The 22,237-nt window shown below is 49.5% G+C and overlaps 3 protein-coding genes across 4 annotated transcripts; 1 reads left to right on the plus strand and 2 right to left on the minus strand.

Annotated features, from left to right (window-relative positions):
* Nucleotides 1-130: 130 nt before the first annotated feature.
* On the minus strand, nt 131-5,304 carry Zbtb39 (zinc finger and BTB domain containing 39). 2 transcript variants are annotated; one of them, XM_060370942.1, is made up of 3 exons: nt 5,167-5,277; nt 3,858-4,162; nt 131-3,344 (listed from the first exon to the last, which is right to left on the minus strand). In XM_060370942.1, exon 3 carries the CDS (start codon nt 3,298-3,300, stop codon nt 1,189-1,191), a length of 2,112 nt encoding a protein of 703 aa, XP_060226925.1. In that variant the 5' UTR covers nt 3,301-3,344; nt 3,858-4,162; nt 5,167-5,277; the 3' UTR covers nt 131-1,188. The 2 variants fall into 2 exon arrangements, with proteins under 2 accessions (XP_060226925.1, XP_021513790.1); XM_021658115.2 differs by lacking the exon at nt 3,858-4,162 and having other exon boundaries at nt 5,167-5,304.
* LOC132648658 (proline-rich proteoglycan 2-like) lies at nt 3,956-5,457 on the plus strand. The gene is made up of 3 exons (XM_060370889.1): nt 3,956-3,961; nt 4,636-4,758; nt 4,861-5,457. Exons 1-3 carry the CDS (start codon nt 3,956-3,958, stop codon nt 5,455-5,457), a joined length of 726 nt encoding a protein of 241 aa, XP_060226872.1.
* Nucleotides 5,458-13,708: 8,251 nt separating this feature from the next.
* On the minus strand, nt 13,709-20,185 carry Tac3 (tachykinin precursor 3). Its single transcript, XM_021658299.2, has 7 exons — nt 19,969-20,185; nt 19,374-19,492; nt 17,054-17,156; nt 16,862-16,891; nt 16,228-16,281; nt 15,844-15,917; nt 13,709-13,920 (listed from the first exon to the last, which is right to left on the minus strand). Exons 2-6 carry the CDS (start codon nt 19,485-19,487, stop codon nt 15,862-15,864), a joined length of 357 nt encoding a protein of 118 aa, XP_021513974.1. The 5' UTR covers nt 19,488-19,492; nt 19,969-20,185; the 3' UTR covers nt 13,709-13,920; nt 15,844-15,861.
* Between the last annotated feature and the right edge of the window lie 2,052 nt (nt 20,186-22,237).

A 22,237-nucleotide genomic window follows, 5' to 3' on the forward strand; every position in this document is an offset into this window, starting at 1 on the left:
TTTTCTGGGCAAGACCCCTTCATAGACTAAGAATGAAGCCAAACAGCCACAGGGGAGGCCCAAACCAGCTGCCATCCAAGAGTGCCCCCTGGAGGTGATACTATGAAAGACTGGAACCAATTTCAGCAGGTGAACTGCCAAACTCCCACATTTTTACCACCAAGTAAACAAGTTACCCAACTGGGACAGTTGGAAAGCACACCCTGCTGTATACCAGTTACTCAGGTTCCTTTAACCCCGAAGAGCTCATGATCCACCACCTCACAGGGTCTCCTCATCTACGCCGTGGGTCAAACCGTCCTGAGTGGGAGACTTGATGTAAGTTAAGGCAAGACTGCTGCTTGAGGGACATCTCTGTGCCCAGGAGATGCAAGGTTAGGGAGATGCAAGGAGGCCAGGTGACAGGTGGCCACACCGAAGCGGCTCTGCCCTCTCTGCTCCTGATAAAAGGCTTGACGTCCAGGGTTCTCACTCTACAGAACCGTGTTTCTTTGGAAATGAGGAGAAAGGAGAGCCGCTTCTTCCATCCAGGCTGCCCCATCTGCTGGCACCATGGGACACCCAATGCTTTCCAACCTAAACAGAAGGCTCAGTCCTCAGTGTGGATCTAGCTGCCCTGAGACTTCCGCTGTCCAGTCAGACCAAGCTGTGGCTCAAGCAGTGCAGCTCCTGAGGGCTTGTCCCCGCTGCGGAGGGTGTGGGAGCGGAGATGCGCTGCCCTGAGGCTGGTTCCTTCTGAATGGCCACATTCCCCCATCTCCCCACTGTTGTCCCACCCAAATGCTGGTACTCACAGCCACAGTGAAAACCTGTCCCCACCTCTGCTATTCAGTGAGGCTGTTGGTCGGATTCTTAGCAGCATAAAAACCTATCAGTAAACTACAACTAGAGAAACTAGCGAAGGGACCTAGGTGACAGGGCCACTTGACTAGATCCTAAAGCCAGCCTCAAACATTATCAAAACCGCTGCCCTCTGTGGGCAAGAATAGGTATGGAGGTAAATGTAACAGGGCTGTTGCCTCTCAAAAACAGTAACAGCTTATGTGCTATTTCTTCTCTCAACACAAGACAGAACAGGACTCCTAGCAAGGCAAAACTGGAGGTCAGCTGAGGAAGGTCCAACAGCCTCTAAAGAATCACCATCCCGGCTGCCGCCTGGAAGCCCCCTCCGGCTGTGCTGAGACCCAGTCAGCTGTCCGGGTTCTTTTCAGCCTCTTTGGAATGGATAATGTACATGAAGGTCTGCTCGATGGTGAAGTCAGGTGGGAGGCTGCCTTTGTGCACCCCGACATGTTTGCTCATAAGGTTAAGGGTGGAGCTGTAGTGGCCACAGACGGTACATCGGTACATGAGCGCCCCCGAGTGCGTCTTGAGGTGGCACTTGATGGTTGAGCGCCCTCGGAAGAACTTGTGGCACACCTTACACTGGTAAGGCTTCTCACCTGTGTGGATCCGCCGGTGGTAGTTGAACTCGCTCGTGTGGGCGAACCTTTTGCCACACACCTTGCAGCTGTACTTGCTGTTCCCAGGTTGGCCCTGCAGAGCCAGTTCCTCACTCAGAAACTCCTCTGCTGCCGCCGGCAGCTTCCGCTTCTGGAGGGCTAGGTGTGGGAGCCCCAAAGCAGACCTCGGGTCGAGGCCACTGCTGCATTTGTGCTGGCTGACGTGGTAGCGGTAGGCGGCCTCCGACCTGAAGCTCTGGCTGCATAAGTGGCAGCGGAACAAGGCATCCTCCAGACTCTGGTGCACCGCCATGTGCTTCTCTAGGAGGTGCCAGTCCACAAAGCTGCTGGCACAGACCGAACAGGAGAAGACTGAAATGCCCAGGTGAGAGAGAGTATGCCACATGAGGCTGCACAGGTTGAGGTGGCGCTGGTCACAGACGCTGCAGGCCTGGCCCTTCAAGTTCAGATGCTCAAGGATGTGGCCTCGGACCACATGGAAATCTTTGGCCAACACTTTCCCACAAGCAGCACATTTCAACTCAGGGTAGGCTGCCCCTGAGAAGAGAGCCAGTTTCCCAGACATGGGCTCATTAGGGTGGACAATAACATTATTCTCAAATATGCCATCCCGTCGATGCAGAGTTAGCTGCCACTGGGTAAAGAACTTGGTTTCACACATGTCACAGGAGAACAGGAAAATGCCAATGTGGGACAGGACATGGGTCACCCGGGAGTTTCGGTCCTGGAAGTGGGTCTCACAGACCTTACAGTTGCCTGTGAGCAAGTCCACGTGGTCCCGGGCATGCTGCCGTATCAGCTGGATGTTGGGCTCTAGAACTTTCTTGCATACCTGGCAGGGCATGGCCTTACTCTCCCGGCTGTCACTCTCACCAAAAGTCAGGTCATCCTCGCTGTCATCACTCAGTTCAATCACCTCCTCCGCTGTCCCAATGTCCTCAGCCGGGTCCTCAAACTGCAAATCATCTTCCCCCAGTTCCTCCATTTGGAGGTCCTCCATCTGCCCAAAGCCTGGATCTCTGGAGTGGTCACTATTGCTCTGACAGGAATTGGTCCTGGGTGTAGAGTCTATGGCATTATCCAAGGTGAAGAGGCTGTTTTTACTGAAGTCTCCATTGCTTTGAACTTTGTATGGCTGGCAAGAACTCGTGCTGGTCTGGATGCCTGTGCTGGCAGTGCCTAGGACCGGTAGGGTTGCCATACTGGGAACAGACGTAAACGGAACAGGGGCATCATGGTCTTCTGTCTTTGGTGGCAGTGGCAGCTGTGGCAGGGCCAAGCTATGACTAGTATCCCCTGTAGCATTCCTCTCTTCCTCTTTATAGCTCCCTCCAGCATCAGCAGACAACACATAGTTTCTATCGGGACTAAACGGGTGGGCAGGGTCTACTGAAGGACAACTCAGAGTAACAGACTGGCTGTCATGGGTGCTGGTCAAGGACTTAGCCATTGCAGTGCTCTCTAGGTCTGGGAAAGTAGAGTGGCAGGCCCGGAGGAGGTCCTCCATACCCAGTCGCTCGGCGACCTCATAAATGACCCCAACGTTGATAAGGTCTGTGAAAAGCTCTGATGTGTAGACAAAGCTGAGAATCTTCTCGAAGTTGGCAGGCGTGATGAAGTCCACCACGTAGGTCCGGGCAGCGTCAAGCCCAGTATTTAAGAACAGGTTCTGGAAGTACCCAGCTGCACACGCCAGCACGGCCTTATGTGCAGGAAAAGAGCGGCTCCCCACCACAATGGTGACATCGCACATGGTCTCTGACAGCCGGCACTTGTTGAGCTCCTTCAGCAAGTTGTTGGGGTGGTTGCTGCTTTGCAGTTTGATCCTCATGCCCATCTTAGCAGCTCCTATGAAGTTGCCCCTGGATCAGCAACGTCAATCTGTGGACAGGACAAAAAGGTGAGATAGCCAAACAGCAGCCCTAAAAGAAGGTTCTGTGTAGGCAAAAATACAACCATTCTGGGTGTGTCCTGGCTGAGCAGCAATGAATGAGTAAGAAAAATGGAAGCCGAAGATAAGAAGGAGGAAATGATCTTCAGCCTGCATATTCTCAACTACAGAGTCTTTATGACAAAACCCAAAAGGGATGAGAAGAAAGAAATTGATTAGCTTGCTCTTGAAAGTCTAAGAGGCTGGGATTGCAAAGCCCCTAAGAGCATCTGCTATTCATGTAGAGGACCCAGGTTCCATTCCCAGCATCCAAAAGTCTAAAATTATAATTCCATGGCATCTGACACTTTCTCCTGACTTACTTAGGCAACACACACACACAGTACATTTACATTCAGGCACTCATGCACACAGAACAAAAACAAATAAATCTTTAAAAAACAAACAAACAAACAAAACAAACAAAAACCTAAGAGATCAAGATCAAGTACAGTGGCATATACCTGTGATTCTGGCACTTGGAAAGCTAGAATTAGGTGGAGGAGAAATCAGAGTTCTAGGACAGCCTGGGCTATAACGCCAGACTGTTAAAAAGAGGCGCATGACTGTAGGTGTCAGGCTAGGACTCTTCCAGCTGAGCGGGAGACTTTCTGTTGAGCACAATCTTCTACACCACCAAAACAGCAGGCTCAGGTTCTTTATTAACTTCTTTCTATACAAACTTTCTTCTGTTATGAAGTCTATTCTTTTTCCTCATGATGCCAAATGCCACAAACATACTTGAACACCATTATCAATGCTCCATCACCTACCGAGGAAGAGAGAACGCTAGCACTTTTAAGTTGTCTACCATAGCTGTCCTTTCAAATCTCAAAATAAACCTCCTTTCCTTCCTTACTTTGAAATTGCTGTTACTAAGGATGGCCTTGATCTCACGATCCTCCTGACTTTACTTCCCAAATGTTAGATTACAGATATGAGCCACCTGACCAAGCTCAAAATCTCACCCTCTTGAATCCCCATCTCGTCCTTCATAGGCTACATGCCTACTCTCTAGCCTTTCCCAGAACCATTCCAGATGTTGATTTCACTGCATCAGTGTGTTCTGTGGAAGAAGCTAAATTCATAACCAAAGAAGAAAGCAAAGCGAACACAGATGTGGTATTTAACATTACTTAAGTACGCTGCATTTTCTTTACCAACATTATACTAACAACTGGATGCTTTATGCAAGGGAAAGATTCCTTCAAGCCTCTTTAACATCAATTTTCCCCCTTTCAGCTCCTGCGCACCTCGGAAGTACAGCTCGTCACATGCTTGTGCGTCTCACAACTCGCCCTGAGCAGCACAGCCCCTTTCTCCATCGCACCAACAATTCCCAACTTTTTCCGGGCTCCAGAACTCGTCTGGATATTGCTGTGTACCAACCGCCAGTCTCGCGGGCCCTGATGGTCACTCCTCCACCGTGGGAGGCTCCGGGCACCCTGTAGATCTGTAATTTGCTAGGAGTGCGCCCCAACCGTGTGGCGGCGCCGAGGTCTGCCCGGCGATCCGCGGAGGCAGGGGCAGGACTGGGCGGGGGGCGCGCCGCTCCGGCTAGGGGGTCGCCCCAGACAGCGCACGCTGCCTCCTGCGACCCAGGCCAGCAGCCCGGGAGCCGGCCGAGTGCAGGCCGGGGAGCCGCGGCCCGGCCGCCCGGAGAGAGAATGCGGCCGGCTGGGAACCCCAGCGGGGCGCGTCCGGCCAGGGCGACACGAAGGCCGAGCGGGAGTCCGGCTCGACCCGAGGCCGCCCTCACCCGACCGCGCTTACCCGGCTCCACGGGACCCGAGCACCATCGCCGCCGTCGCCACCGCCTCACACAAAGGCCCCGGCCCGCCGTGCCCGGCCCGACGAGGAGGCGGCGCCGCCGGCCGCGGCCAGACTCTCCATCCGCCGAGCCGCTCGCCGCGCCGGCCCGGGCCGCCCCCGCCGCCCGGCCCGCAGCGCCCCCCGCCGTCCCGGAGGAGGCAGCGCCCCCCGCCGCACGGGAGGAAGCAGCGCCCCCCGACGGCCGGGCGGAGCCCCTCGCTGAGGTGCCTGAAGAGGGAAAATCCAAGTTGAACATACCCCTCTTACAGAAAGTTGTGCACTTGTTTTGCTTAATTCGTGTCTCCTGTGAGCTTTCCGGAGGCAGGAATCTGGTTTTGCAAGAGCCCCTATTTTGAGTTTTGTTTGCCACCCTTCCTAGCCCAGACGGTATAGGTGCTTTCTAAAGCCTGTGGACAGTGTGAGTGTGTAGATGGGGGGGGGGGGGGGTGAACGAACGCGGTGTTTCAGGTTAGATCCCTGGGAAACTCTTCTCATAGTCTAAAACTGATCCTCCTTCCTCCTAGATGGCCAGATGGAGTCACAGGATTCCCTGGACCGAGATAGCCCACGTCAGATCCTAAACTGGTGTGTCTTCCTGACTAGAACTTGATCGCTGGCCTTTACCCTTCTTTTGAATCCTCTCATCCAATGTTCCTGCTCAAGACTAGCCATAAAACCAAAAGTTTCTCCCCTGCCTACATCCTTAGCAGCCTAGACACCCTAGTCTGGCTACTCCACAGGGAAGAAGCCACCACCTTCCCATGAGTGGGTCTCCCCTCCTTGGGGAGAATGGGCAGCCAGGCATAACTCCTGGTGGAGGCACATGGCAGAATTTAATAATTTTTGGTGGATATATGAGAAGGGGAGGGCGCGGATGTTGCTAACTGGTCTAAGCTGGTGTGGCTGTTCAGTAATTCTTTACTTTGGTGAGTGGGGTTTTCCTTCCCACTACCAGGTGGGAGATGACAGTGAGAGCGAGTGGTGTGCTAAATGCACAAAATACATAGGCTTTATTAGCCAAGTCTGTCCTCTGGGGTACTGTCAGCAGCTACAGTTATTAGTTTATTAGCCAAGTCTGTCCTCTGGGGTACTGTCAGCAGCTACAGTTATTAGCACAGATCAGCACAATAGGCCCATTGACCTCTGTGTTTAGGAAGCCCTGCCCCCTCCTTGATTTCTGGGAAAGGTCTTGTCTTCCTCCTTCTCTTTGCTAATTAGCTACAAATTAATGAGTTTCCTTATGACGTTCTCGTATCTATTTAGTTTTCTTTGACCCTCCACCATCACCTTTCCCTTCCTCCATCTCCCTGTTCTCCATTCTTGCATAAACCCTTCCATTACTAGGATTCTTCCACCTTCAGATCCTCCTCACCAAACTCCCTTAAAGCTTTTTTTGTTCTCTCCTGAGTGAGTCCCTTTCTAGTTTCCTTGCCTGTCTGTACGCTCCCACTTAAATACAAATACATAGAAATTAGAAGGACCTACAAATAAGAGAATATGTGTAATGTTTGTCTTTCTAAGCCTGGGTTACCTCTCTTAATGTACTCACCAATTCCATCCTTTTTTACTCAAAATGTCATAATTCTGCTTTTCTTTCCTGCTGGATAAAAGCTAATTGTATACAACATTTTCATTACCTGCCAGCTGATAGACTTCTATATTGATTCCATTCCCTTGGTGGTGTGAGTAGAGAGAGCAAGCAATAAACACAAATGTGCAAGTATTTCTACTAGGTCATGTGTTAATTCTATTTTTACTTTTTAAGAAACTTCCAGGCTGGGGGTCTACAGAGTGAGTTCTGTGGAGAACTGCTTGTTTTTCAGTCTGCTTTGTTACTGAGTTTTCCCCAAAAAGCATGTTTTCACCCTGACCTTCACCTGGAGACAGGGATAGGCAGGATGTTTTGCCAAGTTCACTTCCTTTTATTTGTGTGAGGATCTCACAGACAAGTGGTCAGGTAAACAAGTTTGACTTCTCAATGAACCCCTTCATTTGTATCCAGGTGCTTTCCTCTGACTATAAAAAGTGATTGTGGAATAAAGCATGGGGGTGACAGTTTCTACTGGCAGCCTTCTCAAACTGATCTCGTGTGTGTGTGTGTGTGTGTGTGGTGTTATTTTTTTATTTTCTTTCAGTCCTCACTCCCCACTCAGGAACTGTCCGACTCTGCCTGAAAGGAGTGGCCACACCAGTTTACACTCCCCTAATGCTGAATGAGGGTGTGCAAGGGCATGCCTTCTTGCTGCACCTGCACTGCTGTCTTCATGGATGTAGAGTGGCGAGCCTCCTTGATGAATGAGCCTTCCACAGCCCTTGCACAAGGTGCAAGGACGCCACCAGTGTGACTGTCAGACGCTTTACAGACCTGACAGTAGCCCACATGGAACAGGAGTAGGAAGCTGTGCCATCAAGTGCATGGTCGTATTCCTGGGCAACTTGCCACACAACTGAGCCTCAGCTGTCCACCCAGGGAGGAACTGTGAGTAAAAAAAAAAGACATGTAGGTGCTAACCCTGCCCTGGCCTCTGAGTCCACAGAACTAGGGTGGAGGTTGCTTGCTTGCAATTTTATATGGTTGGGGAAAACAGGATAAAGTTTACTACGGGCCGAGGACTTGGCACAGTTGGTAGAATGCTTGCCTACCATGTGTGAGACTCTGGTCTCCATCCCCAGTGCCACCTAAGCCATATGTGGTGCTGTGTATTTGTAATCCCAGAATTCAAGAGGTGAAGACGGAACGTGTTAGATCCGAGGGACACTCCACTTCCCAAAATTCCAAAAGGTAGTCCAAACATCCAGAAATTGGCTCCACCTGGCTATAGGAGGATTTCTGGCAGTTAGGTCAATATCAGCATTCCTCAGGAACTTGTGCAGCTTCTTCCCCTCTACCGAGAGAAGTCATTTCCCTTATCTTTGGCAGAAGGAACTAACGGCTATCTGTGCTGCCGGTCAGCATGCCAGAGAGCATGCTAGCCTCCGGGCATCCCCAGTATCACAAGTTCCTGTTACACATTTTAGGGTCCATGCTAAGGTCCTATCTCTTCTCCCCATATCCTCTACCCTAAATTCCCTCCCCCTGCTACTCATCTTCCTTATAACCCTTCTAAATTTCTTCTCTGCTTCCCCATTGTTTCTTTCTCCCTTTCTCACTCTCCCTCTCTCACTCTCACTCTGTTCTATTCCTACTTCTCATGGCTAAGTCTGTTGGCTGTGTTCATTCTACCCCCCCCCTCTGCTCTGGATGCTTCCAGCTGCCTCTGTCTGTTGTGCTCTCTCTCCTCCCTCTCCCCCCCTCACCCTCTTTCATATCTACAATAAAAACCTTCCCTTTAACCATACCATGTAACAGTTGGTCATGTTGTCTGTTTATATAAAAGTATCAGATAGTCAAGGTCATCCTCAGGTACATTGCAAATTTGAAGCTAGCCTGAGCTACACAAAAAAGCCTGTCTCAGCTGTGGCACACACATTTAATCCCAGCACTCCAGAGGCAGAGGCAGGCAGATCTTTGTGAATTTGAGGCCAGCCTGATCTACAGAGCTAGTTCCAGGACAGCCAGGCTACCCAAAGAAACCCTGTCTGGAAAAACAAACAAAAAGTCTGCCTACGCTGATACCCTACTGTGAGTTCCTAAAACCTGAAACCTGTGGAAGAATTGGACAGTGAGGAGGAGGTGAAGGAGTGAAAAAAGATCTCTCTCAAGTCCAACCTTTAATTTAGAGAGAGGCAAAATCTGAGGCATAGCATTCAGATAGGGACCTTAAAGACCTAGTTCATGAAACTATGATAATCAGAGAATATTCTTTCTTTGAGGTGCTTGTATTGGGACTTTTCCTCTCTGGGTCAGAGGAGTTCAGCCTTGGTTTTGAGTTTGCAGCAGTATGAACTCACACTGGTGTAACTATGCCCGGCAGGGTCCTGCTCAGCTCACATTGCTTGGTATAGTGGGGTGTGCCCTGGGTTCTTTGCAGAAAAAAATCCCACCTGTTGCTGCTTTCTAGGGCTCTTTCTCTTTATTTCCCTTTCTGTGCCTTTTTACCTTGACTTCCTTACACCAAAGCTCCTTGTCTCACAGCCATTGTTTCTGATTCACCATCATGACCTCATCACTCCCTTTTCTCAAACTGCCTTCTAAACATTTATGTTTATGCCTATATTTTATTGTTGCTGTTGTCCTTGGTCAGGGTTGCTGCTTTTCGCCGTGGGCTGTGGCTAACTTCAAAGACTCAACTGGTGAAAGCTGAGCATAAGCAGTTACTGAATGCTCTGTCCTGACTGAGCTGTCTACAGTAAGCCCCTCCAGGGCTTGGGGAATTGAGGTGAGATCAAAACAGGGTTTTTGTTGTTGTTGTTTATTTGTTTGTTTATGATTTTATTTTTTTAATTTATTTTATGTATGAGTGCTCTATCTGCGTGTGTGCCTGCATACCAGAAGAGGGCATCAGATCCTTGTATAGATGGCTGTAAGCCACCGTGTGGTTGCTGGGAATTGAACTCAGGACTTCTGGAGGAGAAGACAGTGTTCTTATCCACTAAGCCATCTCTCCAGCCCCCTAAGTTTTTTTGGTTGGTTGTTGGGGGGAGGGGGTTGGTTGATTGGTTTGTTTTGGTTTTTCAAGACAGAGTTCCTCTGTGTAACTTTGGCTGTCCTGGACTCATCTGTAGACCAGGCTGGCCTCAAACTCACAGCCTGCTTCTGTCTCCCCTACTGCTGGGATTACCTGGTGCACCACTGCACCAGGTGCCTGAAGTTCCTGTTTTAAGTGTCTGCAAAATAAGGTTTCTATTTGCAATTAAGAGTAAGGACCCGTTTCTTAGGTCTGGTATAAACTGCTTGCAACCCCATTCACATGATGCAAGTTTTTACTGTTGTTTCTGTCCTCACTGTATTTTTCTAACAATATATAACTGACAACCCTCTCATCCCTGTGAGCACGTTATCTCTCCAAGAGGCCAGCAGGGGCTGCTCTCTCAGATTCCCACTTAGCCAACCGCCAACCAGCTGGCCAATCCTGGGTGTACCCCAAAATACAGCTTACTTTTGAGAGAACCCGAAAGTCACCAGGAACTAGGCCTAAACAAGGTCACCCAAAAGTCATCAGGAACTAGTAACCCCATCCCAAGGTCACCAGGAACTAGGCCATAGGTTACCAGTTACAGAAACAAGGTCATAAGATTCCCTACCCAAGGAGTTGACCGAGGATAACCACAAGAGAAATGCAGCGCGGCAAGGCAATTGTCCTCTTGAATTTTTCAGTATCTGGCTAGGTCTGCATAAGATTGGACTCATTAATTTCTGTCACGGTTGGTGGGGGATCTTTCGTGAGGTCCCATCCCTTTCCAGGGTATATAGGCATTGTCTTTCTTAGGGTGTGTATTGCTGTGGTAAATCACCATGACCAACAGCAACTTAAAGAGCAAAGAGTTTATTTGGCTTACAGTTTACAGTCTCTGAAAGGCAGACAAGGCAGGAACCTGGAGGCAGAAACTGAAGCCGAGACCATGGAGGACCACAGCTTACTGGCTTGCTTCTTCTACTCTAGGACCTCCTGCCTAGGGGTAGAACCACCCAGAGTGGGCTGGTCCCTCCCACATAGATCCTTAATGAGCAAATGACCCAAAGGCTGACCCACAGCCTGGTCTCCAGGAGCCATTTTCTCAGCTGAGGTTCTCTCAGGCGACTCAAGCTTGTGACAAGAAAGCAGCCAGCAGTTAAGAGCTGCTGCGTGGAGGACACCCACTCCTTGTAAGTTACCGTCTCTCATGCTCCTGTGCATTACCTCTTACTCATACTTCTGTAAGCCTACTGAAATTAGGCTCACTAGACTTGAATGGAATTATTTCTTTGCTCTGCCACTGGTGACTTATCTGGAGTGAAAAGATAAGTCTCCCACAGAAGTTCACACAACAGCCGTTGCAACCTGTTCTTATAGTTTGGGGTGGAGTATTTCACTTTGCTCTGCAATGGAAGAGTCACTTGAAGGTTGATGCTATCTATATTCTAACAGACAGCTCCAGTGCCCATAGCCACACAAGGCTAGACAAGGCACAGGACTCAAAAGATCTGTTCAGCCTCTCACAGCTGCCTCAGTCTGTTGCAGGATATTTAATTACTGTACATACAAAACTTAATTGTTTTTGGCTTAGAAGAGCTCTCGTGGAAGGAACTCCCTGTAAGAGAGAGGAATTTTTTCCTCTGGACTTGCAGGAACAGAGCAGCAGCTAGCAGGACGCAGATAAAACAGAATTCTAGGAAAGAGCTAAGGAACCCTCTTGGGTTTGGGGGAGCTCAAGAGAAAGGTAAACTATCTCAGAATGACACTGGTAAAAAGATTTCTAAAGAGCTAGCAATTGGAGAATCAGGCTTGTAAATATGTATTTTATATATAGTTCAGAAAATAAAGTTACCTCCCTGAGCTAGCAGGTTTTTACCTCAGTTTACACCTCCCGTGTCTTTATTAGTACAAATATTAGGTCCTTTAGAAGGATAAATGCTGCACTTGTCGTCTTTGGAGTGTGGAGCCCAGTCAGCTCCCGCTGACAAACTACGTGGAAGACGCAGACCAAAGTGTGGAGTATTTCCTGCTGGCATTATTAAAGTGAATTAGCACACAGTCACAGGGTCCGTGTGCGCAAGCTCAGTGGGGAGGCAGGGCTGGGAAGGTCGTAGGAGAGGCTCTCTGTAGACCTCAACCTCCCCATCACAGGAGGGACAGGGTCTCCATGTTCTTAGTACAGTAAAAAGGAATTTGAGAATATGGGTGTGGTATCCAATGCCTGTCAACCCAGAATTTAGAAGACAGGGATTTGGGGAATTGAGACCCAGCCTGGGTTACATAGTGAATTCAAGGCCAGCCTGGACTGGGTTACAGAGCGGTGAACGAGGGAGGGGAGGGGAGGGAGAGAGACTGATTCCCCGCTGAGATCCCAGCACTGTAATATTTGTTAGCCCCACCAGAGAGCAACCTCTCCGCATTTATGTTCTACTTGGCTGACAACTGTCGCAGCTCAGCTGGACTCCAGATTTGAGCAGAACTGACTCTTAGGGCTATCCCAGCCCTGATAAATTCTCACAGACCCTTAAGAACTGTCTTAAATACCCTGCAGACAGCTCGTTCTGAAGGTCACATGGATGACTTCTAGGGAATGGCTCTAGAATCTGGAGTGCAGTCACCTTTTTTCCAACATTTTTATTGATCATTTGGGAATTTCATACAATGCTTCCTATTCCTTCCAGGACCATTTCACCCTTGTGCCACCCACCCAGAAAGAAGACACCAGTTACAGTCTTGCTGCCCTCATTGGCACACAGCCAGCTTCTCAGAGACTACTTAGTCCTTTCCCACCCCACCTGCAGAAGCCAGAAACTGTGAAGAAATACACCTCTGCATCCATCACAATCCCTAAGGACCCTCCCCAACGACCTCCCATGGTCCTCCTTTCCTTGGGGTTGAGGGAGAGGTTGTCACAGAAGCCTTTAGTATCTCATTCTCAACTATAGCCCTCAACACCACTGAGTACAGTTACCTTCTTTGGGGGGATGGGGGTGTTGAGACAGACAGGGCAGCCCTGGCTCCCCTGGGCTTCCTTTGTAGACCAGGCTGGCCTCAACCCACAGAGATCCACATGCCTCTACCTGAGTGCCGGGATTACAGGCATGTGGCACCACAGTGGGCAGAATGCAGGGTTTTTTTGACCTGCCTGTGAGAATGGGATCTTTCTCTCTTTTCCCTGCATATACTGTGTAACTGTCAGTCAAAGGGGGACCCAGTTGGAAACTAGAACTTCCTCTGAGGAGGAAGACCTGAAGACAGTAATAATCCCATGTAACCCGGGGGAAACAGCCACAAAGCAATGGTTACCATCATGCCCAGATCCCACACTAACATTTGGAGAGAGGAAAAAAGGTCTTTACGAAGCCCCCTACTTACAAAGTGGGGGAACTGTTAATTTAACTTTTCCATGTCCTGCCTAGAAACACAGACCAACCAGAATGTCTGTTTCCTCTCTATCTGAAACTGGCTGTGAAGGTTTTCAGCTGTTAGGAACTGTCCACTTTGGGGGTGGTTTGGTTTTGGTTTTGTTTTCCTGAAACAGAGTCTCCCTTTGTGGTCAAGACTGGATCTTCCTGCCAGGGTTACAGATGTGTGCCCCCACACTGGGGCATAGCTTCTGTTCTTCTAATCAGCAAATGTGATGTTAATTGCAATTAATATGTATCCAAAATAAATATGTGTCATTTACATATCATGTTTAGTGTTTTTTGTTTTGGTTCGGGGTGTGTGTGTGTGAAAAGTGGCTCATACATGTGGAGGTCAGAAAACAATCTTTGAGAGGCGATTCTGTCCTTTCATCGTAGATTTCAGGGATTGAACTCAGGTCATCAGGCCCGTGTGGCAAGCCCCTTTACCTGCTGAACCACCTTGCAGGCCTTGTATCATATTTTTTTGTGTATATGTATTTATGGAAAAGCCCACTCATTCACCAATCAATCTATCACTCCTTTATAAAATCCCTTTATTGTTGCAGAGGGGATATTGTATTTTTAATGCAGGACACATGCAGTGCCCATGGGATCGAGGCCATTCATTTGTAACTTTCATGCTGAGTAGGAAAGTATCCACAGGAGGGTCTCACAGGCAGGAAACGAGGAAAGGAAGCAGGAGAGCATGCAGTGGGCCCTGTGATGCGGTCCTGTCGTTCAGAAGTACAGCCCTAAAGACAAGAATAAAGAAACAAAACTTTAAAAAATCACATCTTCGTCCTACAAAATGCCCACTCTCTCACCCACTGAGGAAACAAGGCTGGCGACCTCTGCAGAAGGAAAAATTAACTCTAGTTGTCCCAGTAGCCTTTGGGCTGAGAACTATCTGCGGGAGCAGGTGCTTGCCTCTTCCGTGATGCGATAAGCACTGAGTCATGGTCTGTGGAGTGCGTGCAGGAAGGTGAAGTGCCAGTTTATATCACCCAGCGCTGCCAGGAGGCTGGCACACACAGCCCATCCACAGCAACTGGCCCTGTCCCATTTGACTCAGTCTTCCCAGACCGGCTCTAAATGACTTTTCGTTTTCAGTAGCTTCTTGTGAATGAAATAGGATAACAAAGCCATCTGTGTTGATCCACTTCTTCTAATCACCTTTAAATGCTAGCCCCTGTGGACTGTATGCCCCATCTGTATGGCACCTAACAGGCTTACAACACCGTCGGTGGTGAGATTAGGAAGGCTGCAATTACTGTCTCAATCCCTCTGAAAGGGTTTGGATTCACCAGCAAATATTGAAAGTAGATTTCCACAATGCACTTGCTTTTAACCATTGGTATAAAATACTATGGTAAAATTGCACTGCAATTATCTTTATGGCCAGTGTATAATGCTAGAGGAGAGTATATCGCCCAAATATAGCTAGCCAAATAATTATCTGCCCATCGGCAGGCCTGAAATAACCATCTAATGAGAGCAAAATGATACGGTAAGCACCATGTAATCAGCAGTTATTACAGTCCTTCGTGCCCTCTCACCCAATAGTAAATAGGGGACCAGACCCAGTCCTAGGGAGTCATGAACAGGTGGTATCAGGAATCAGCTTCTTGGGTCTCAAACTGGCCACCCCAAAACCAGTCACCATCTTCCCAGAGCAAGGGGAGAGAGGCCAGAGGCTGTGCAGGATTGTAGCAGCTTCCCAAATCCCCGACCACGCCTTGCCTTCCTTTTCTTTAGAGACCACAAAGAGGAAGGCATCAGTTGTTGCCATGTGTGGGTGGACGGTGTTAAGGCAGAAGCTTCTGTGTGTCTGACTAGACTTCCCTGAGGGACTTTCACACTGGTGGACGAGTGAGGAATCTCAGCCCACTCAGTCCCGAGGTCTGGCCTAGATGGCTTTTGGCAGTCAGATAAAAGCCAGCCAGGGGACACATAAGGACATTCTCTACCCACCCTCCCTAACACCCAGCTCCCAGACCAGAGGAGCCATAGTAGAGATGACTCAGTAAGCTTTGTCTATAAAACCACAACCTTGAGAGATTTTATCACCACGCTTATATTCCAGATGGGGAGACTGAGGCCCAGCATTAAGTCACTTGGCCAAGGTGACACACTAAAGAAAGGAAGATCCAGGATTGAGTTTAGGTTGTGCTCTAATACAGTCTGCTGCACTGAGGAGCTAGGGTGTGGTTTCCAGCTGTTTGCATAGACTTTTATCGTCCCTGAATCTCTTCATAAATCACAACTGTACCTGACTGTATTCTGAGGCTGTAGCTCTGTGCAGTTCAACCTGCTTGGTAGGCAAACATTTGGCTGTGAATCAGGCCTTCAGAGAATGAAAGATGACCTCACCATCTTTTGTATAGATCACAAGAAGACTGTCCAAAACAACAGCTGACCCCTGGAGGAGCTCCACAGGCCTCCTTTCCCTGTTTCCTACCATCCACTCTATCTGCTCATAATCATCAGAGTCCATGCCACCGGAGAAAGACAGCAGAGTGTGTATCTCTGGGCATCACTGTGCAAGACACTTGATGTGCTGGGCACTGGCGAGGTATCTGTGTTTTAGGGAAAAGGTGTATGCCTGGATAGCACCAAGAAAACTACAGCTGACAGCTCCAACCTCCCCCATCCCCACCCCAGCCAATAGTGCTTACCTTTTCTGCACTGGGGGCCTATTTGAGGGTGCCGAAGCTGGGGGCATTCTCCTCAGCCACATCAGTGGGAGTGTCTGGTGGTAAAGTAAGCAGCAGAGTTAGGATGGATTCTTGCCAATCAGTGAAGGGCTGGCCATAAAAGGCAGAGGTGAGGGATGGGGAGGAGGCAGAGCCTTCTGTCCCTCTCTCAGCCAAGCAGGGCTGTCCTGCTCTGTGGTCAGGGGCGTGACTGACTGTTAGTGCATATCTGAGCTGACTGAGAAAGAAAGGGCCACAGACACTCACTACAATTGAGAAAAAGCACATTTTCCTCTTTGGTGACATTGGAAGGTACTTTTGACACATCCTTAGCAGTACCCAGACCCTCCTTCTGGTGTACCCTACCTGGCTGGCTGTTCCTCTTGCCCATAAGTCCCACAAAGAAATCATGCATGTCACCTGAAAGAAAGGGCCAGTGTTGTCAAGACTTCCGAGACTGGAAGATTGGTTCCCTATCTCCAATTCTTGTCTGCACCCTTACCAGGTCTGTGTAGGATAGGCTTCCCTGGAACATGCTGTGTAGCCCAGACTAGCCTTGCACTCTCCATCCTCCTTTCTTAATCTCCTGAGTTCTGGAGTTATGAATGTGTCACCATATCTTTGTCTCGTTGGAGCCTGAACTCCGCAGCCATCAGGTGTATTCTCTCTGCCCATCTTCTCTTTTCACACACACACCCACATTTCATCTATTTCCTCACACAGCAGGCACCTGGCTTAGAATCTTCATTGTCACCAGGAGAGTCTCTTAGTTCCCAGCCAATGAAGGACGATCCCCCATGCCCCTCACACCTGCGTTTTCGTTTTCCTTGTTCCCCTGTGCCATGGCCCGCCTGGAAAGACTGGCTAAGCAGATGCAGCTGGCATATTGTCTGCACCAGCTGAGAAGAGGCCAGCCAAAATGGCCCATCCCCCCCCCCCCAACCCATGCCTGCAGAACTTTGGGCAACTGGTCAGCACTCATAGGCAACAAGCTACTCACGTTTCTGTGGAAGTGATGTCTCCTTGGGTCCTGTGAAGGTGGCAAGTGTGTAAAAGAGAGGAATTCAAGTCACTGCCTTCATCAACACAGACAACCCCCATCTCCCTCCCTCCCACACAAAGAGGTTTCCCAGGCCGGTCTAATCTTCAGACCTCTGCCCCTTGCCCTTCCCTCTCTAGAGCCTCCTCCTACCTGTGCTAGCCTTGCTCAGCACTTTGAGCAATCCTTCCAGAGAGACTGAGCGGTTGTAGAGTCTCCGGAGCAGAGACGGGGGCAGCTGGGAGAGAGCAGAGTCCTTGGAGGGAGAGAAAGAAGCAAAGAGCTGAGAGGCAGGTCCGCACCCCACCCACAAAACAGCTTTATCCCAAACCCACCCTGAAAGAGAAATGGACTCATAAAGTGTGGCATGCGGGCCAGCAGCAGCAGCAACATGTTAGAAATGTAATCTCACCGGAGACCTCCTGGACAGGACCTGAATCTGAACGTGACTCTATAGTGCTGACATGCAGGGTGAAGTTTGGAGCCCTGTGGAGGCTTCTGGTGATTGACCAGTTGGCCTGACTGCCTAGACTGACTTCCTGGGATGCTGACCATGCTATGTCCCAAAGCCAAGGGTGATTGTCTTCTCTCCCCCGACCCATCAGCTCCTGCAGCATCTCAGTGACAAAGCCACAGGTTCAGAAACCAGCTTGTTCAGACATGCAGTTAGTCCACCAATCGAGCCATGAATTCCCCACACCCAGGAAAGGCCCACGACACCTGTGCCCCGTGACTGAGTCAGGGGCAGGACTTGGTCCTGAGGTCAGGTGGCAGAGGGCTGCCAGGGTGCACATACAAATGTGACACTCCCTACTCCATGCTGTGCCCATGGACGATTCTCTCCCGCTTTCTTCAGTCTTTCATTCGCTCTTTGCTACAGCTTCCTGCATTCTGGTTTTTGTTGTCTCTTCCCTTTCCACCCTGGATCTAGAATTTCAGGAAGGCTGCCTGCTCGGAATGATGGCCCTTCTCCTGCCCCTGCAAAAGAACCTCACACTTCAGAGCTGCTGCACTGCAAAAGCACTAGATATCCTCAGGATTTTTTTTTTTTTTAAGCAACTCGGGCACAGCAGGGTGGGTGGGTACATGCCATGCACGCAGTAAACTAGAGCCCAGAGAAATGCTGCTGCTGCTGTTAGGCAGTGCTTGTCTGGATCTCTAGAGTCCTAGCATCCTTGGACTGCTGTGTACACCCAGGACCCCTCATCCTCAGACATTGGGGAGAGAGATGGCCTCTTTTGTTGAGCAAGAGAGGCAGAGGGGTTTTCTTGTTGCCCCAGATACTGAAGCAGGCTTGTCTCTGAAGAATTCAGATAGTCTTACCACCCTGTGCAGCCCTGGTATGTGTGTGTGTATTCTCTCTCTCTCTCTCTCTCTCTCTCTCTCTCTCTCTCTCTCTTCTCTCTGCCCAGCACACAGCTTCCCAGAAGCCACTTTTTCCAAATTGTTCAAATACTCAGCCCACCTCCTGCAATGAGATGCTAAACAGATTGGAGCTGGAGAGGCAGCGAGACTTCACATGCTGAATGTGTAATGAGTCCCACCCGTAATCACCTTGCAAGCATTTGTACCAATGTAACTGCTGTCAACCCCGAAAAGATTTCCTCCATGCACTCCCCCTACACCGACCCTGACAAGTCCTCTTTTTCTTAGAGGAACTTTGGAAATCCAGGCTCACCTTGGCTTGTTTTTTTGTTTTTGGTTTTGTTTTGTTTTGTTTCCTGATGAAGCAGAGGCTAGAAGTAGGCAAGGGAGCGAAGAGAAGGGCAGGAGCTAGGCCCTTAAACATACCTGAGACTATGGGAGGTGGGTAGGCAGAGGGGAGAGGGGGGATCTGCATCTTGAAATTTAAAAAAAAAAACAAAACACGTGTAGCTGATAGATGAAATAGCACACAGGGGGCCACTTGGGGGAGAAATTCTGACTGCATCTGGTTCCATCTAGAGAGGAGAGCTGTCCCTTAGCAAGAGACAGACCTGAGCCAGGCTACTGAGAACTTATGCACCCTCGCTTACCCACAGTGCCACTTACCATGTCACCAACAACTAACAACATAGTTCTTAATCTAAAATTTTTAAATGAAAATATAATTATATTATTTCTCCCATTTTCTTTCCTTCCACCAGCCTATCCCATGTACTTCCCTTCATGCTCACTCCTCCTTTAATTGTTGTTTTATATATATGTAAATATATGTATATATATATGTAAATATATGTATATATATTTCTAAATACATAAATGCAAACTGCTCAGTCCATATAATGCTGAACAACATTTTCAGGGCACAAGATATCCAAGATACAGAGAGGTTCCCTGGAGACAATGGAAACAGGAGAGGACCAGATAGATAGATAAATTCAGAGACAAAATTGCCCAAACCCCAGCAGCCCACCGTCTTCCCTCCAGACAGACAGACAGACAGAATCCTAAGTGTCCCTGTGGTACTAGCCTCTGTCAGGGTACACCTTACCTTACTGTGCCTCCTGCCAGTACCCCCATGCTCCTGGGACTCCTCACACACAGCCCCGAAGCTCCAAGCCAAGCTGAGGGCAAGGACAACCACAAACAGCATGCCGCTCCTCATGGTGCCTGAAGGATAAAGGTGAGGAGGAGAAAAGACACAGCTTGGTGGGAACACAGGAGGCCTTCCTGACCAGCAGTTGGGCACTACCATGTTCTTCTATCCCCTAGCTCCCTAGTCCAAGCCCTGATCTGAAGAGAGGGAGATGCATCTCTGAGAAGGGAGTACATCGTCTGGACTCAGCTTACGGATCCCCTATTAAGTATCTCCCAGGGGCTGCCCCGACAATGAGCAATGGTGTGGCACTGAAAGACACTGGTCTGTTTCTTCAGCTAGCTAAAGAGACCCTGGGTTACTGTCTCACAGTACTAGATAACACCGAGACTTACAGAAAAACTTTCTCCATCCTTCGGGCACTTTCTGATGTCCTTCCTGGTACCCTGCTTGCCCATTAGAGGCTGCCCTCTCCTCTATCCCCTTCTGACTCTCACCCCTCATTCTTGGTGCCGGCCTCAGTCCACCACAATGTCCTCCCAGAACCTACTTGTGGAGCTGGATGGATGGCAAGATCAGGGATCCGGCTGGTGCTGCTGCAGAGAGAGAAACAGGAGTGCAGGGGGCTTTGGAAGGAACCAGTCCCAGCTCCCTGATAAAGGTTCTGGGAGGGTTTGGGGGAGTCGAGGGGAGGGGCTGAGAGTCACCAATCCCAGGGTGGCTGGAGGGGAGGAGGAAGGCTGGTAGGGGAGAAAATGCAGGCTGCAGTCACATACCCAGACACGCACCGCGCCTGTACACACACACACACACACACACACACACACACACACACACCAGGCCCAGCAGTGAGCTAGAGCTGTCCAGCAGCCCACTTTCTGAAGTCGCCCAAGGTAGGCACTCTATGGAATGCTGTTGCGATTTCTCACAAAATGGCATTCCAGGTCTAGCTCAATAGGTGTGTCTCTTGGCCCTCTTTCTCATAACTCATCAGCTCCTCTCCCTTTAAACCTGCAAGCTTGACTACTAGCCTGGAACAGCTCAGAAAAGCGTTTCTGTCCCTGATACCACCAAGACATCTGGGGCTGAGGCCCCACTTAAAGACTGGGGTGCTCCCCTCCCAGTAGAAGCGCTTCTGTCTCTTGGTTCTCCAAGAGAGGCCTCCAAGAGAGTGCTGGACTGAGGACAAAGACCCCCTCACCTCCCCCTAATATTACCAGGGCCACATACTCCCATCCCCACCCTTCTCCTTCCTGACTCTGAATGAGCTGCCTTGGCTGCCTGGAGTTTGATTTCCCTCCCTCCTGCGATGGTCTGAGAAAAGGGACAGACAGCATGGCTGTGCTCACCCTGCTTCATGACCTTGTCTCTCAATTGCCTCCCTTTCCCCTCAAAGCTCAGACATCTTCTTCTCTGACCCTCCCAACCCTGGTTTATATCCCACCCAGATGAAGGGGATGTTCTGTAGGTTTCTCAGGCTGGGAGAGACCCAAGGGAGGAGAGAGCGCCAGGGTCAGAATTAGAACTCAGAGGGCCGGCCCTGCTCTGACAAAGCTGTAGCTGGGGCCTAGCTGCGGGGTTTGGAGACTCGCCAGGAGCTTAGATGTGCAGTAGGCATTTGATTTTCCTCACCTACACAATGGAAATAAGAAATGCATCCATTTTTTTCTGATTAGGAAATTGAGGCTAGGGAGGCTCAACGACTCACTCCCGCACACACAGCTACCAATTAGTGAAGAGCTGCAATCCAGGCTCTTCACACCCCAAGTCTCTCACTCTGTTTACCTCACTGGTATGTTGACCTTTGAGGGAAAACCTTTACTCTTCCACAGGACACAGACAGCCATCTTTCCAAGTCTTGGAGATTTGGAAACATCAACCCTTTTTACATCTTGAGATGAGGAGAGTGTAGTGTGTGCCCCTATTCACCATAAACTCCTTCTCTGGTCACCCTATTTAAAATGGATACCACCCCGTGCTCCGTTCTTCCAGCATGTATTATATACAGCATGCTGAGGTTATTGTCTCTGCCAAAGACACAAAGCCTAAGCATCTTAAGAACAATAATTTTGTCTGTTATTGTGTCCTTCACCCTATAGTATTTGACATATCACAGATGCTCAATAAAAATTTATGAAAAAGAAGGGACAGTGGCACACACCTTTAAACCCAGCACTCAGGAGGCAGATGGTTTTCTGTGAGCTCTAGGCCAGCCTGGTCTACAAAGTGAGTTCCAGGACAGTCAGGGCTTTTACACAAAGAAATCCTGCCTCCAGAAAGCAAAATTATGAAAAAGGAAACCAGAGCCAAGGTGTGTGTTTGTTTTTAATATCTACCTTCAAGAGCATCTCAAGTGCTAGCTGTGTCCTGAAGTCCTTCCTCCCCACTCCGCATACCCTGGGACTTGGGTCATAGAGACAGAAAGTCACCCTTGCTGCACAGAGTCCCATGTTTACCCCAGAATGTGGGCAACAGCTGGGTACCAAGCTCTTCACAATAGGAGAAGCTAATAGGGCCTCATTAAAAGCTTCTCATTGCCCAGTTAATTGCAGGACTGTGTGGGCAAAGACCATGGGCCAACACCCAAAGCTGTGAGCATTTGCTGTAGTGAGAAAGAGAACTGGGATACTGTCTGCATGCAAATGGTTCCTTAAAGAAGCCCAGGTCCTGTCCTACATGGCTCCCCCTCCTCTTCTCCTACCTGGGGACTGAAGGCCAAGCTGGGCAGGCCATGGGAGTTGCTTATACAAGAGCAGATGTGAGTCCAAAAGCCTGGTGGCCTCTCCCTGCAATACAGCCACCCTTATCCTCAAGTCCTG

This window comes from Meriones unguiculatus, chromosome 17 (assembly GCF_030254825.1).
Source record: "Meriones unguiculatus strain TT.TT164.6M chromosome 17, Bangor_MerUng_6.1, whole genome shotgun sequence".
Taxonomy (NCBI): Eukaryota; Metazoa; Chordata; class Mammalia; order Rodentia; family Muridae; genus Meriones; species Meriones unguiculatus.